The 15652-nt window shown below is 37.4% G+C and overlaps 2 protein-coding genes across 3 annotated transcripts in view; one reads left to right on the forward strand and one right to left on the reverse strand.

The window, feature by feature from the left end:
• LOC111325022 (protein MON2 homolog) overlaps positions 1-15652 on the reverse strand; it is a 32778-nt gene that overhangs the window by 15703 nt on the left and 1423 nt on the right. For both annotated transcript variants that reach the window (XM_088760144.1, XM_088760143.1), the window contains exons 3-15: positions 15192-15316; positions 13616-13747; positions 12083-12212; positions 11864-11961; positions 11453-11578; positions 10281-10457; positions 7968-8092; positions 6930-7229; positions 5744-5967; positions 2677-2764; positions 1991-2327; positions 1421-1525; positions 841-921 (exon numbers count right to left, since the gene is read on the reverse strand). In XM_088760144.1, the coding sequence (XP_088616270.1) occupies positions 841-921; positions 1421-1525; positions 1991-2327; positions 2677-2764; positions 5744-5967; positions 6930-7229; positions 7968-8092; positions 10281-10457; positions 11453-11578; positions 11864-11961; positions 12083-12212; positions 13616-13747; positions 15192-15316 (2048 nt within the window). The remainder of the gene's footprint in view (positions 1-840; positions 922-1420; positions 1526-1990; positions 2328-2676; positions 2765-5743; positions 5968-6929; positions 7230-7967; positions 8093-10280; positions 10458-11452; positions 11579-11863; positions 11962-12082; positions 12213-13615; positions 13748-15191; positions 15317-15652) is intronic.
• LOC148730030 (alpha-1A adrenergic receptor-like) lies at positions 4179-5595 on the forward strand. Its single transcript, XM_088760145.1, has one exon. It carries the CDS (start codon positions 4239-4241, stop codon positions 5076-5078), a length of 840 nt encoding a protein of 279 aa, XP_088616271.1. The 5' UTR covers positions 4179-4238; the 3' UTR covers positions 5079-5595.

Raw genomic sequence — 15652 nt, forward strand, 5'->3', positions numbered from 1 at the left:
CTGTTTTTTGCACCCGTAATTCAACCTCTGGGCTGCAAGTCGTCAGATATAAACTATATTCATATTCATTAACATAGGCAAAAAATTATTTTATCAGCTGTGTATAACACTACAATGAATAAAACAACTGACAAAAGCTACTTAAAAGAAGAGGTAACCTTTCTACGAAGCAGCGCAAAAATTAGATTATTTGCAACAAGAATCACTTGCTTCCACATTCATAATTCAAAATACCTGGTCTTCGTACGTTTTAAATCCCTTGCGATAGTTGGTTTGTGTTATTTTTTTGTTCTATTTCTTTCTGTTTTTGCTTCGTAGAAAACTGACGTAAACTTAAATGAACAGACGAAGATAGCAATGGAAAAATGGAACGATACCAAACAGACAAGACTCCACACCAAGAAAGGCAATTGTCAACAAAAAAAGTATGAAGATGGCTTAAGGATTCCAAATGAGAAGTTGGTTTTACCACGTGACAATTGGACGTAATTTTCGCAATCTCATTGGCCAATTTGCCGTAGTCGATAAGAGGAGAAACAACGCTGCTCGCCGTCAACGAGTCGCGCAAAGCGTCACGCACTGAAAGAATCGTTTTATTTCATGTTGATATGGTGATAACAAAACTAGTCGACCGTGGTCAAAATTTGTTGTAGACTCGCTTGGCTGCGCTTCGTGAGTCCACAATATTTTGAACACTGTGATGACGAATATAACAGTACAGAACACGCTAAATCACTGTCGATTTGTTAAAAAAAGCAAAAATGGTGCAGCAGCTTCAAAGAAAAGAACCTATTAGTCGCCTATAATCACAATCCCGTCTTTAAAAAATGTAATTGTTACCAGGTTAGGGGCCTCGCTCGCTGGCATGGCTTTGAGAGTTCCTCCTGTTGATGGTTTGAGACCCAAAATCCAAGTGAGATGCTATGGAGATTGAAATCATATTTCATTACTTTCAGTATCCATTGCTCCATGGATTAATAAGACCATAATTTAAGGTCTTACGTGCCTGCAAGTTAAGATTTATCTTTTGGCAAAATTTGACAAAAAACTGTATCGTTGGTTCAGAACCACCTAATTTGTGCATTGATCTACTCTTCATTTCTCATTCCTTGAGTTCTCAATTTTTTCATTTCTCGTTTTCTAATCTCTAACTTCTATCGTTTCCCATTCCTTTATCTCCCATTCCTTCATTTTTTCATTCCATCAATTCCCGTTCCGTGATCCCTCAACCTCGTTCCCAGGGCTTTTTCCTTTTCCCGCCCGCCAAACTAATCAAAAAGGGAGAAGCCCTGGGAACGAGGTTGGTCATCCCTCATTCCTTGGTCTCTCATTCGATCATTCCTCATTCCTTCAGTTTTCGTTCTTTCATTTCTCAATCATACGTTCCACTTTTTTTTTTTACATTTCTCTGTTATCTAACCTGCAGCGTGGTAAGAACCATATGCCACGCTGTACCCAGAATTCCTCCGTGGCAGTGAGCAAGGCTCAGTAATGATCGCATACATTGAATGTTCTTCGCTGTCAACTGAAAGTATAGAAGCAGTTAGTTTCATCCTAAGGGTAAAACAAACTTTGTAAGACAACTCCTTAGCCTGATTTTTATAATCGATTAGTTTACCGTACACGTGAAATTATTCTTTCAGCCCAAAACTATTTATTCTTGGGCGTTGTTTAGGCGCTGATCTGTTTATTAGCTGAACCAAATATCGTGACTCTAAGGAGCTGTGTCTCCCTTGAAAAATATCCTTCACCAGGGCAAAAACTTTTGATAACGGATTGTAAGAACTTCTACAAAGCATGAAAAAAAAAAAAAAAAACACAACAAAACAAAAAGGAACAAGGACAATTGTGGATGGCGAAGATTCCTAGGGATTGCAAATGTCTGAATTAAGAAGTTTAGCGGGCTAACCCGTCTTTCCTGCCCGTAGTTCAAAGACCTTATCACCCTAAAATGACAAGAATGACTCCATCACTCAGCGTTTTTACTCACCGACACTGGACCATGACTAGAACCAAGTGGCGTCCCTGTGACTACAGCACTAGAACTAGTCTCCCCTGAGTTGCCAACTGATTTACCCAAGGCCCGGTGATCTCCTCCTTGCGGATCCAAGAGAGCCTGGGACCCACTAATTGGCATCTTGACATAAGAAACCTGAGCGGTACCAGAGTGGGGATTAACTACTGTCAGGGTGTAGTGTGGAGGCAGTGCTGCTTTGCAAAGAGATGTGATGAAAGCATCTCTTGGAGTTGTAAGACCCAGGATACCACAGACATTGGCGTAGAGCTGGTAGGATTTTAGAATGGATTCCGTAACTGTTTCATCATTGCTGCAAGAAATTTAATCGTATCACGACTGACATAAACCCTTCAACTCTTTTCAGTATCAGTATGAATCTACTAGCGTTCTATTACAAATACTGCAACCTGATTGGCTGTGCTACTCGCTATCTATTCCGTGATATATGGTGAGTGGAGTGAGTGGCCTACCAATGTGAAGTTCTAAACAAAACTGAATAAAATTATGAGCCGGTCTTGTTGCTAGCTTTGTAGCGAATAGGCGGAAAAGCTGATTCGGGCTGAGGGATCACTCCAGACGAGTCTCTTTACGGCTGAGATCGGTACAAAGTTTATACGTTTGTCAAAAAATTTTACGTGGACGGGATGTTCACTCAATACCTTGCTTCCAACAGCAAAGATAACGATGCTAAAATACCACACCATGAGGCTGACACCATCTCCTGAAATAAGTCTGGTGCCTTGGATCCTAAGAAAAAAACAACAAATAAATAAAAACACAAAAATTTTCAGGAGAGGCACCTTTTTTGACTCAATAGTTTTAATTGTTATGGTTCAAATTTAGTCGTTTTTTAATGTCCCCTTCGCAAATTTGCGTTTAAAAACTAACAACTTTTTTAAAGAACAAGATTCTGAGCTTCTTTTCATATAAAGGCTACATGTATAATCAACAAGCATTCTTCCCTATGCGCATGACAGGCAAGATCGATTGTCATCAGACAATCATTGCAAAAGTTTACGTCATGAGTAGCCAAAATAAAAACAGGAAAACTACCAAAAGCGCGGGAAAACGCGCGCGACCAAATCATGTTTCTGATTGATTTACGCGAATTGATGGCGCGAGTTTTCTAGACCAATCAAAAACTACCCTCTGACTGCGTGCCACATTTCCACTGGAAGTTTCTTTCAAACTTCTTGAAGGCATTAGATGTTGTTTCAAAATTTCACGCGATTCTCATAATTAAAAAGAAATTATATACTAGTAATGCCATGTGCTACGTTTGATTAATTTCGATATGACTTTTCTTTTTCTGTGAAAACGTTACCGCAACTTGTTTACGTGCATATATCCTTAGAACTTTGATTTATTCATACTATATATTTTACTGACTTCTACATTATTTGCAAAAATAACTGAAAACCCTTTATAAAGAAGTTACCAACAAAACAACAACTAATTAAAGAAAGACTCGCCAGTCTCACACTGCAACTGTTGATATTAATAGAAAATCTCCCGCTCATACAAACGTCTATAGATATTTTGCGACATTTAAACTACACATGTTATCAGCTGGAACTGAATCTGGCCAAATGAACCTATGCAAAAATTACTTAAGAAAGGTTACTTAATATTTAGGCGCTGTTATGAATTTCATGTGTAGTTTGATACCTTTTCGTTTGGTTTTTAACTGTCATTTTGGACAAAGATAAAATCTGATACAGTTTGATTAATAAGGGCCTTTTTTTTTTTTTCTTTATTCCATCATTTGAGCTCGACGCCATCCAAAGCGTAGAAATGGTAGACAAGTCATAAAAGCTTTAAATGGCATGTATAGGCTTCCAGTTGTTTTTTTTGTAAAAATTAATTTCCTTGTCGTAATTGTTCAATTTGGTCACCACTATGATACTGAACTATGACAGACAATATTTAAAGTGCTGGATATCCTCACCGAACCAATTAATTATCGATGCTGTCAATTTATATTACCTAGGCGAAAGGAAGTCTTTTATTATATTGCATGACGAGAAAAAAAAAACGCTTTTAAAAATTTGAATAAAAAGTGTTAATATTATTTACAATGCAAAGAGAAAGTTATAGATATTTTTAAGGAGAGCAGATGGTCTAAAAAACAACCTTCAATGAACACGATAATGTGATCCCAATGAATGGAGTAACTGTTTCAGAGCATAAGCAATAACAACAGCACGAGCGTTAATAGAATATGGAAACATGGGCTTGGATTATAGCTTGGTTTTTCACCATTTTCGCAACTATCGGTAATGGTTTTGTAATCTTCCTCGTATGCTGGAATCGACATCTTCGCACCAAAACCAACGCGTTCGTTGTTTCCTTAGCAGTGGCGGATTTTTTCGTGGGATTAAACACAGTTCCTTCGCATTTCTTCTGCGAATTCACGAGTTGGTGCAATTCAACCGATCGCTTCTTACCTATAATGTTCGTAAGGGTGTTCTTCCAATATTCGTCTGGGACAAACTTGTGCAGTTTAGTCATCGAACGGTACACGGCTGTGGTGAGGCCTTTGAAATACTTATCTATCATGAGACGTAGCCGAGTCATACAAATGATATTCTTTTCCTGGGCAATTCCTGCTTTTTTTATTGCACTTGTGTCGCCACTTCGATACCGATTAGAAATACCTCTTGCCTTTTATGTCACTGGATGGTTGTACATGATTTTTGAAGTGGTCTTGTGTGTGTTTTCAGTCTTTTATTTCGCTACAATGTTGTGTGTTGTTTTTAAACAAGGGCATGCTATTCGCAGGCTGGCAAAACAGCTCCGTTTTAACCATCGCCTTGTGGCTAAAACTCAGGGAAAGTCTGCAGTTAAGATGATGGCTATTGCTATTGGAGTGTTTCTCATTTGCTGTGGCATTTACCTGAAATGTAGCCTCGTGCTATTAATTTCAACGGATTCCCGTTGCCATGATTTCAATTACAAGCTGCCTATGTTAATTCTAAATTCTGCTGTGAATCCCTTGGCATATGCTCTTTTCAAGCGAGACATTAAGAAAGAGTTTAAAAAACTCATCCCTTGGATCTGATCGCTAATTCTCCACTCCAGCTGCCACACATTTCCTTGTAAATTACTTGCGAGAATTTGGTGTTAGATCAAGATAACATCCTCTACCTGATAAGTTTGAGTATTCTCGTTACCTGTTTGCTGGATCATGTATGGATATTTTAGGGAGAAGTTACAGGTTAATCACTTCTGATAATTTAATGATCTCAAAGAGTATAACGACAGTAGAGAATCGAAATGTAAAATTCGGTAGGTAACCGAGACACAGACTGACAGTCTTTTCTGGAGATGAAAACGGCCGATTGCAAATAACTGGACTTGCACCAACAAGGCCTTTTTTAGTAGAATAAATTCATCGAGAGATTAGAAACAGATCTCTTTTCTACAATAAAAACATTGAAAATTTGAGACAGATAGCTTCATATGCAGTGCAGACCTATCACAGCATAATTTACTTCTTATCTCTTCTGTACATCCAAAGTATATATTTGCCCTTTTAAATAATTCTAACGTCATTTCAGAAACTTAGAGAACTAAAAGAATAAGAAATTTCTAGACCAATCACAGTGCCGAATGAACAATGCCACGAAAACCGAAGCATCTTCGATTACTTTCAAAGAGAAATCGCTCTACCTTAAGAGCAAAAGTAAGAGAAGAAGAAGTAAAAAGCGGAGCAGCATTCCTCACCTTTATCATTCTCAGTGATGGTATCAGTTCCCACCCCAGTTTCAATGGCTGCTCCTGATTCTTTGGGCTCAATCCAGCCCATCCCTTCGGCAGCACTTGACACACCATTGTTTTCTTGTACAAGTACATCAAGACTTTTGACGATCTCCAGCAAACAGGCAAAGGCGATGGACAGTGTGTAGCCATCAGAGATCGAAGAACTCTCCCTCTCTAACTGCTCAAGGCTAAGAAAAAAAAATGTGGTATCTTTCTACGGTGGCTAAACATTAACTAGTCTCTTTTGCAGCCCCGAAACGAGTCGTTACGATGTCTCAGTGATTTGTAAGTGATAGCAAATCTACTCATTTCCACAAAAAAAATTGCGTGGTGTTAGAGCACGATTATCAAAGCACGATTATCAACGGAAAATCAAAGACGCCCTTCCGATTTTTTAGCAAAGCGCGCGGCTGAATACGAGCTTGAGGCCCTGTTTACAAGCAGGTAGGGTAACCCTAGTGCTAGGGTTACCTTGGCAGGAGGGTCACCCCAACGCTCCCACATTTCTTTTTTTTTTTTCATCGACGTGTTTACAAGGCCGTTAGGGTTACCCTTGCACTAGGGTAACCTTAGCTGAGCGCTAGGGTTACCCTAGCGCTAGGGTAACCCTAGCTGCCTTGTAAACGTTCTGCTGCGGATAACTCGCCTACCCGGGACAACTTTTTACTTGTTTCCAGACCCTTTGAACATTGATAACAATGCGTGCGGTTACCAAGCATAGGTAAGTTGTCCCGGGTGGTAGGGTAACCCTACCTGTGAAATTTTGCTTGTAAACCCGAGCTATCTTGGACCCGCCTGCTAGGGTAACCCTAGCACAAGGGTTACCCTCCTTGCTTGTAAACACGGCCTAAGTCCACAAAGCCTTGGTCGGTTGAGCGTTACTTTAGTCTCCTTTGCAGCTATTTTTGGTAGCGTCATGCAAATTAGTCTTTCCCCCACGCAGAGGGGTTCCGCTGAGGATTCTCTTTCCTACCAGAGGGGGTTCCCCAGAGGATTCCTGTCGCCCCCAACTGCAGGGTCCCTAAAGCGTTTGCTACCCTACGGGGAAGAACAGGGATATATCTGTAGATTTGATAATCGAATTCAAACTTCCGTCAAACAGTTTAGAAAAGTTTTGGTGGAAAATCGGGGTGATTCACTGAACACTTACTAAACAGGTTTAGCTTGTCCCAAAACGGGCATAACAGACAGGGGTATCCATGCACCCCTATAGGAGAATCCGGGCTGCGGAGTGACCCCGCCCATCGCACTCAGCGCCACAACTGATGGAGGAGGGGCACTGGAAGGTGTTTGAATTGTGTTCGCACTCGGCAGATGAGCTGTGTTTTGCGAGGAGCTGTGCAATGACAGGTTGGTGAATATGCCCTGGGTAAAACTCGTCAGAGCGTTCACCATATCATGGAAGATTCTTGTAGAATGCTCTTGCATGTCATAGAAGAGACAAAATGACCTACAGGTATGAAAGTATTTAAAGAAAAATTAATATAAAATTATTGTGCTCCATAGGAAACCATCTGTTCGTAACATGTTCTTATCATTTACAAAAATCACGAAAACGAACTCATCGGAAAATCATTTGAATGTTGAGTCAAAAAATGTTTCGTCCCGCATAGAACACGGAGTCCATTGCTTATGTCAATGCAAATAACGTCTATAAATGATACATCAGGCGATCAAAAATTTTTACACCCTTGACCCTTTAACTACCAGAAGTGATAAATATGTAACTTCTCCTAACAACATCCATACATTATCCAGAAAACAGGTAATGAGAATACTCAAACTTATCAGGCAGAGGCTTTCACCTTGATCCAACACCAAATTCTTGTAACTAACTTATAAGGAAATGTGTAGCAGCCAGAGGGGAGAATAAACAATCAGATCACGAGAGCCAAAGGGTTAAGAAAACTTGTTTTTCAGCAAACAATAGGGCTCGACACTAACTTTTCAACTTACTAGCCAAATGGCTTGTGACATCTTAGATGTTACGACAATTTCAGTCTGTTTCCTAGCCAAACTGGTTAGTGGAAATTGAAAACCACTAACCAAAACTGAATTTCTACTAGTCTGTGGCTTGTAGGCTACCGTTAGTGTCGAGCCCTAAAACAAGGCAATATTTTTATCTTACCTGGCCACTACTTGAACATAATTATTTTGAAGATCTCGACTAGTCAGAACAACAACTTACCTGAGCAAGGCTGGCTTAATGGTGAGGGTATGAAGTACCTCGAGAGCCAGTGCTCTTTGCCACTGAGGTTTATCTGGCTCCAAGAACTTCACCAAGAGAGAAAGAAATATCTCACACTCTGTTACCTGTAATATAACCAAAAAATATCCAAGAAAAAGTTAATCTTGGTCCATTTATTGAACTTTAAAATAACAAGTACAGTGAATCCTTACTTCAAGTAATTTAAGTTTTAAGCCGCTATCAACCATCAGTGTTGTTTTAAAAAGCAAGTTAACACCTACATAATAATAATAATAATAATAATAATAATAACTTACAATAATTACATTTATATAGCACAGACCTCTAAATGGATTTATTCTGTTGCGCTTCACAATATTGTCAAAGTAAAATTATGTTATTATCATTATTAGTAATTATTGAACTTTAAAATAGCAAGTACAGTGAATCCTTACTTCAAGTTACACGTATTTCAAGAAATTTAAGTTTTAAGCCGCTATCAACCATTAGTGTTGTTATTTAGCACCTTTCAAACACTTTTAAAAAGCAAGTTAACACCTACATAATAATAATAATAACTTACAATAATTACATTTATATAGAACAGACCTCCAAATGGATTTAATCAGTTGGACTTCACAATATTGTCAAAGTAAAATTATGTTAAAAGCAACTAAAAACATAAGAAACTATTCAATACTACAAATCCATATACAATCAAAGGCAGCAATAGCCTCGTCATTAAAATAGTTAAAAGATAAGACTCTCATCAATAAAGATTTGGAAATGCAAAGACAAGTAAAAAGTTTTATTTCTCCTTGACAATGGCGTCACGATGACATCGAAACGTCGGTTTTTATCGTTGGTTTTTGCTTGTCTTTGCATTTCCAAAAGATAAGACACGAATAAAAATCTTTTTGAAAACTAAATTTAAAAAATGAGTTTTAACAGCAGTCTTGAAAGTGTCCAGTGTCTTTATGTTGCAAATTGTCAAAGGCAATGCATTCCAAAGATAAGGTGCAGCTGACTGGAACTTTATTTACCTTTTAAATAGCACGTTGTGATAGAGTTTTTAGTACCTTATTAGCATTTTAATTTTATTGTAACTTTAACTTGAAATGTGCATATTGTATAGTAGGTAGCGATAACATTTATTATATAATTAATTCTTAAGTAGGTATGTTTATACGGTTTTTAGTTGTATTGTCACCGAAAAGCCCCACTAGGGGAGTGTCAGTAAACTATTGTATTGTATTGTAATGTATTTTATTATATGGCTGTGTCTCACAAGGACTGGGAACTACTGAGTTCAAGAATTTGATTGGCTGAAATCAATATTGAAAGCGGTCTAGATTTTCCCATCTAGACCGGCATCTAGACCGGTCTAGGAAAAAAAGGTACAAAGAATAAAAAAAATTGGCATATAAGACACAGCCATATAATACACATCTTATTAACCAGAACTAAGAACTAAGTAATGCACGATCGCAAAAAACATTCAACCCCTTAAACCCTAAGAGCGATCAGCATCTAATTTCTCCTCACAATAACACAGCTGAATCATTCACTAAGATCATGAGAAGACAGGAAACGATTGCCAACCTAGGAAGCTTTCATTGATTGTTAAACAAATTCTCTTTGTCAGCACCTTAGGAAATGTATAGAGAGCAGTATGGAGAATATGCATACTGATGTTAAGGTGTAAAGTCTAATGAAAAGCAAATGAAGTTCTCTGTTGAATGTTGCAACCCTCCAAAAAACAACTGATACATTGGTTGGTGTAGAAAGTTTCTTTCTTTTTTTTTTTGCGACTTTTTATTTAGTTTTTCCTCTCCCCCTTTTGTATTATTTCAGTATTTACCCAAGGTGCACAGGATTTAATAAATCAACCAACTGACATTGGAAACTAATGTGGACATTTCTAGTGCATACCTTAGTTGTTTTTTGCTTTCGGAGTTTAGTTTGGTTGTTGTCTTTGAGTTTTTGTTCATGCTTATCTTAAATCCCATTAGTTTGGAATTTTTGCAATGTGAAAGGAGTTTTATTCAAACCGAATGTTGTGATCATTTAATTCATATTTATTTATGGAGTTCGGACTCTGGTTTCTTTTATCGCGATTGAATTTTTTACAGTTGGGGCAAAAACATCAGAACTGGGAGTATTGATTGCAATCTTGTCTCAACCTCTAAAATGCTAATTATTGTTAGGAGGTATATGTACTTGTAGGTCAAGTTAAAGGAACCATTCCTTTACTGTTCTCTTTCAGACTAAAAAGAAATTGATGAAATTAAAAATAAAAATTAAACAGCTCACCAGAAGAGTGTAAAATTTCTCGATCAGGACAGAGACAATTCTAAGAAGTCTAACTGCCACAGGATAAAGAGGCTTCTCTAATGGAGTGGAGCTTATGCGATGTTTGATGCTTGGAGAGAAAAGCTTGATAATCAGAGGGCATACCCTCTCCTTCAGAAGGAAGCTGAACTCTGGATGCTGAGGAAAAAAAAAATGCAGGGCCAAAAATTTTATTTCGGATTAAAAAAGAGTTGTGCTTCCTCAGCCAGATTGATGGTTAGACCCTTTCAAGCACCACTTGCCATTTTACACTTGGACACTTGATTGCTGAGCCTTTGAACCGGAGTGAGGCTAAGGGTGACCTTATAATTTGAATATACGAAATTACTAATAAATTACAATTTATTCGTGTTTTTCTCATTGCCATGTTCCCACCGATCACGTAGCTCCTTTTTCTGCCTTTAAAAGCACACAAAACCCACAATTCCCCTATTTGCTCCGATGAAGGGCTAACGCTCGAAACGTCAGCTTTTATAATCATAACGGCGGCCAATTTACCATTTCAACTTTGTTGATACATTCAAATTATTCGTTACCCCCACCGATGCAGCCCCAAACAGTTTCTTTAGAAACTATCAGCCTTTAAGGGTGACCTTGTTATGATACAGAAATTACTGCTTTTTAAAATGTAAATTACTTTGTTATAATGCTAACTAGATACCAATCTCTATCACAACAAGGTCACCTACAGCCTCACTCCAAATCAAAGGCTTGGCAACTAAGTACACAGCTGTAAAATGGTCTATTGGATTGAAGCGATTATGATAATCAGGCACTCGTGAAAGCAATATAATACAAAGCAACATTTTCGTGAGGGCTCTCCAATGGGGAACTTCCAGTCTAATTACAACAAAGCTTAAAAGATAAATAATAAAAAGAATGTACTCTGTATTGTATAATGTGGAACCTATCATAGACAGGGTGTCAACTGCTTCGGAAACCAATAAAAAATGGTTAATTTCTACTAACTAAAGGAAACTTTCTAGAAAGTGATTTTTGCCACACTTTGGGAGGTTTATGTTGTTACCAATCCTTGTATCATAATTGTGGGTTTCAAATGTTTGAAACATATTAACTTTCCGATTGTGCCTGTGCATTTGAACATCCCGACAACTTAAAAGAATTCAATTTACCTTGAGAAATATGTTTGGGTAGCCTCTCAGCACACTTTCTAGCAGCTCTAATCCAAATGTTCTTGCCATCTCATTGACTCCATTCAACCAGTAAGGCTGTTCTCCATTTGTCAGTTGGCATAAATCCTGAAAAATAAGAGTCATAGAGAAATTGGTGACTGTAACTGATTTCCAAGGGGGCCTTCAACATCCAAATCAAGTGCTTTTTAAAATTTTAAATTTTTTCAGGCAGGATCTGGTAAACCAGCAACCAGTACATGTAGCACTCCTTACTAACTACTAAAATTGCTTGCAATTCTTGTAAATTAATTCAACAGGTACAAGGATTGCTCTGCTGCCTTGAAAATTTCTTCTACAAGTAATGGAAAATACTTCAACCTCTCAAATTTCTTTCTTTCATAGCAAATTTACCTGAAAAAGAAGATAAGCATCCCTTCCGCATGGGTACAGACTAACAGGACAGTTCTTGTGACGTACTGATCCTGTTGTTTCTTCCACATTCTGAGAAGCTGGGAAAACAAAAAAATACCAACTTGAGTGTCACATCAAGCCCAATTTGAATGAATAAAAAAAAAAAAAATTGACACTATTTCCTCCTAAAGATAGGGCAAAGGTAAAACAGCTTAGTACCCAGGCCCTGTTTGTCCTCAGTGATGACTCTTTCAAATATCACCGACACCATCTGCCTCACAGTCGCTGCTGCAGTTGTACAGATTGTTGCATCTTTAATGAAGTACAACTTGAAGCACAAGACCATGGCCTGTAAGGAGAAAAAGAAAAGGGAATATAATTATTTACATTATCATATGACCCATCCGGCCCTGCTCATGCAATCCTATAGAAAACCATTATAGTGAAAGCTGATGTGTGCAGAGCCAGATGGACATTTTGACGTCGCCTGTCAGGGCTTGAAATAAAAAAAAATTCTCAATCGCAATTGCTGAGTAATTCCAAAAAATTTAGTTGCAAGTTCAAAAATTTTAGTTGCAAAAGTAACCAACCCAAGAAATTTCATGAGCATTGCACAACCTAGTTTCTGAAAAAGTGCACCTGCTATACATTTCTCAGCAAGAAATCAATGATGAAAGTCATACAACATTTAACTTGAATTTCGCACAATTTTTCAGATAAAACTACAGCAACCTGGAACAAGTAAGACACAAGGCTGTTGAATATAACTTATTTATAAGCTAGGCGGTAAAACGGTCGCAAAGTCACTACCAAGGGAGAAATTTTAGTTGCAAAAGCGAAATCTTTATTCGCAAATGTGCCCGATACAGGCACAATTTTGAGCCCTGCCTGTGATGTATTACTGAACATATGCACAGCAACATTGAATCTATTTAATAAATGGTAAACACCACAGCGTACACTACTGAGTTATGGATGCACGCAGGAGGTTGCTAAGCATGAAAGAAGCGTAAGAGTTGTGTGAGGCAATAGCCAAGAGCCACTCTAGCTTCTTGAGTGCTTAGCAAACCTCCCAAGTGCATCCATAACTCAGTAGTGTACACTGTGGCATTTACCATTTGTTTTACAACATAACATTGATACATTGTAGCAAAAGAATTTTCTTATATTTAACAAATCTTACATGACCAGAAAAAACAAGTTCACACAAAAAACTAGTCTTTGCCTTTGTTCACGTCGGCAGCGTACACCCATGGACAAATGGTGGATGTTGAATTCACCATTCAGAGCATGCACTGTACTTTGGTTATGTTATCATTGAGAATTAGCTAAACTTTAAACGTATCATTAGTTTTGGTCTTTCTAAATTTTTCAAGCATTAGACTTGGAGTTCAATATACTTTGTCTTTTTATACATTAAAGAACCTAAAAAATGTTGATACGTGAAAAATTCTAACTTTTCAGCTGATTTCAGATAATTTTGGGACAGTTTTTGGGGAGCGTTTGGGAATTCCTTGGCAGATTTTCCCAAAATTTCAGGATTTATTTTTTAAATAAGGCCTTGATACTGAGTGAAATTAAACAAATTAAGTCCAGCCATTTCCAAATTAAGATGCCTTTTATATTGCCATTGATTTTACTGCTGTGACATGATACTATTTTTGGAAAGAGCTCTTAATCACGTTCTATTCCATAGATTGTACTTTTTTTTTTTTTTTTTTGTAGGACAAATTTAAGCCAAAATTTACTGACCTTTCCAAGATTTTCTCCATTAACAATATTTGAAGTTGTTATGAGAAGAATGATTGTCTGAAGAATCCGTAGTTCCTCAAGTCCTCCGTCCATCAACTGCCATAATGTACTGACAAGGTTGACAGATGATGACTGTGAAAAAGAGATAAATCAAGCTGTGTCAAACGAGAGTCACAGGGCTCGACACTAACGGTAGCCAACAGACTAGTACAAATTCATAACGTAGCTCCATTTTATATAATGTAGCTCCATTTTCTGCCTTTAAAAGCACACACAACCCACAATTCCTCTATTCGCTCCGACGAAGGGTTAACACTCGAAATGTCAGCTTTTGTAATCGTTGCGGTGGCCAATTTACCATTTCAACTTTGTTGATATATCCAAATTATTAGTACAAAATTCAGTTTTGGCAAGTGGTTTTCAATTTCCACTACCCAGTTTGGCTCATAAACAAACTAAAATTGTTGTTACATCTAAGTTGTCACTGGCCACTTGGCTAGTAAGTTGAGCTGTTAGTGTTGAGCCCTGAGTCATCTATTTGTTTTTGAAAACAAAATTCAGTAAAACAAATTATTTAGACACAGGAAATGCTTTCCAGTTGAAGAAGGTCTCAATAGAGTAATGGCTTTTATGGATAACAGCTAAAATAATGGCCATGTTACAGCTCAGGACGGTTAATTTAACATTGTCAAATTGACACATCCGGGATAGGGAAAAACATTTTAACGTCAAACTTTTTTGTAAGACCAATGGTTAAAACTGGTCAATTTTTGTGCCTAACAGCTAAATTCTTTTGCACTTTTGTGGCTAACAGTTAACCCTTATGAGATCCTCATTTACTTACTGGCGGATGTTATTGCTAGAAGAGATAACTAACAATTATTCGCTGAAAGCGAGGTGAATATCGTCGAATAATCCCCGAGACGAAGTCGAGAGGATTATTCGACAAAATTCGCTGAACTTGAGGCGAATAATTGTTTTAGTATAATTTCAGAGCTGAACAACAGAGAAATGTCTAAAATCCTAACATTTTAGTAACATTTATTAACATTTTATTTTAACATTTTATTTAAACCATGTGGAGTGGTTTATATAGCGTCACATAAGGAACTGCTCGACCAATCAGATTGCTGGAAACTCTCTACTCAGCTCTGAAATTATACTAATAAGCAATAAGCAACAGGGAGCTTATGGATAAGATTTGTGGCATTCTTCTGGCAATTTTCGGGTACAGCTCTTTATGAAAAAGTAAGTAGTATTGCTTTTACAAAAAAAAACGATTAATCTTAACAAGTTAATAAATTGCTCTCATCAGATGCTGACAGCTACCAACACCACAAATACAGTCAACCAATCACATAGAATCACCTCGCTTTATTTACAAAAACTGATTTATGATGCTTAACTTTTGAAGCCAAAAACAAAACTGATTGTTCAGTTTCCATGAACCAGACAACTGACAAACAATGCCTCACTGGACTATACTGATGACTTCTGTGCAGCTTGTCTGAACATCAATTATTTTTATTACTTTTTTTTTTTTTTTTTTTTACAACAGGTAAGATGGTATGCAAACCTCAGATAAAGCCTCATTGGTTATTAGCCGCTGAAGAGCTGTCAGAGAAATTTGTACTACTCGGAGACTCTTGGTATCACAGCCAAGCAAAAAAGGTTGAACTATCTCTGTTTCTTCAGCAATCACTGTTAAAAAGGTAATAGACACATGTTATTATATATTTGTAATTTACATTTAACAATTATTTGCCAAAGGCGAGGTGAATATCGTCGAATAATCCCTGAGATGAAGTCAAGGGGATTATTTGACAATATTCACCAAACCTGAGGCGAATAATTGTTTTAGTATAATTTCAGATCTGAACAACAGAGAAATTTCTAAAATCATAACATTTTAGTAACATTTATCAACTTTTTAATTTCACATTTTGTATAAACTGCGTGGAGCGGTTTATATAGCGTCATATAAGGAACCGCTCAACCAATCAGATTGCTGGAAACTCTTTGCTCAGCTCTGAAATT

The sequence above is a fragment of the Stylophora pistillata genome, chromosome 5 (assembly GCF_964205215.1).
Source record: "Stylophora pistillata chromosome 5, jaStyPist1.2, whole genome shotgun sequence".
Lineage (NCBI taxonomy): Eukaryota > Metazoa > Cnidaria > Anthozoa > Scleractinia > Pocilloporidae > Stylophora > Stylophora pistillata.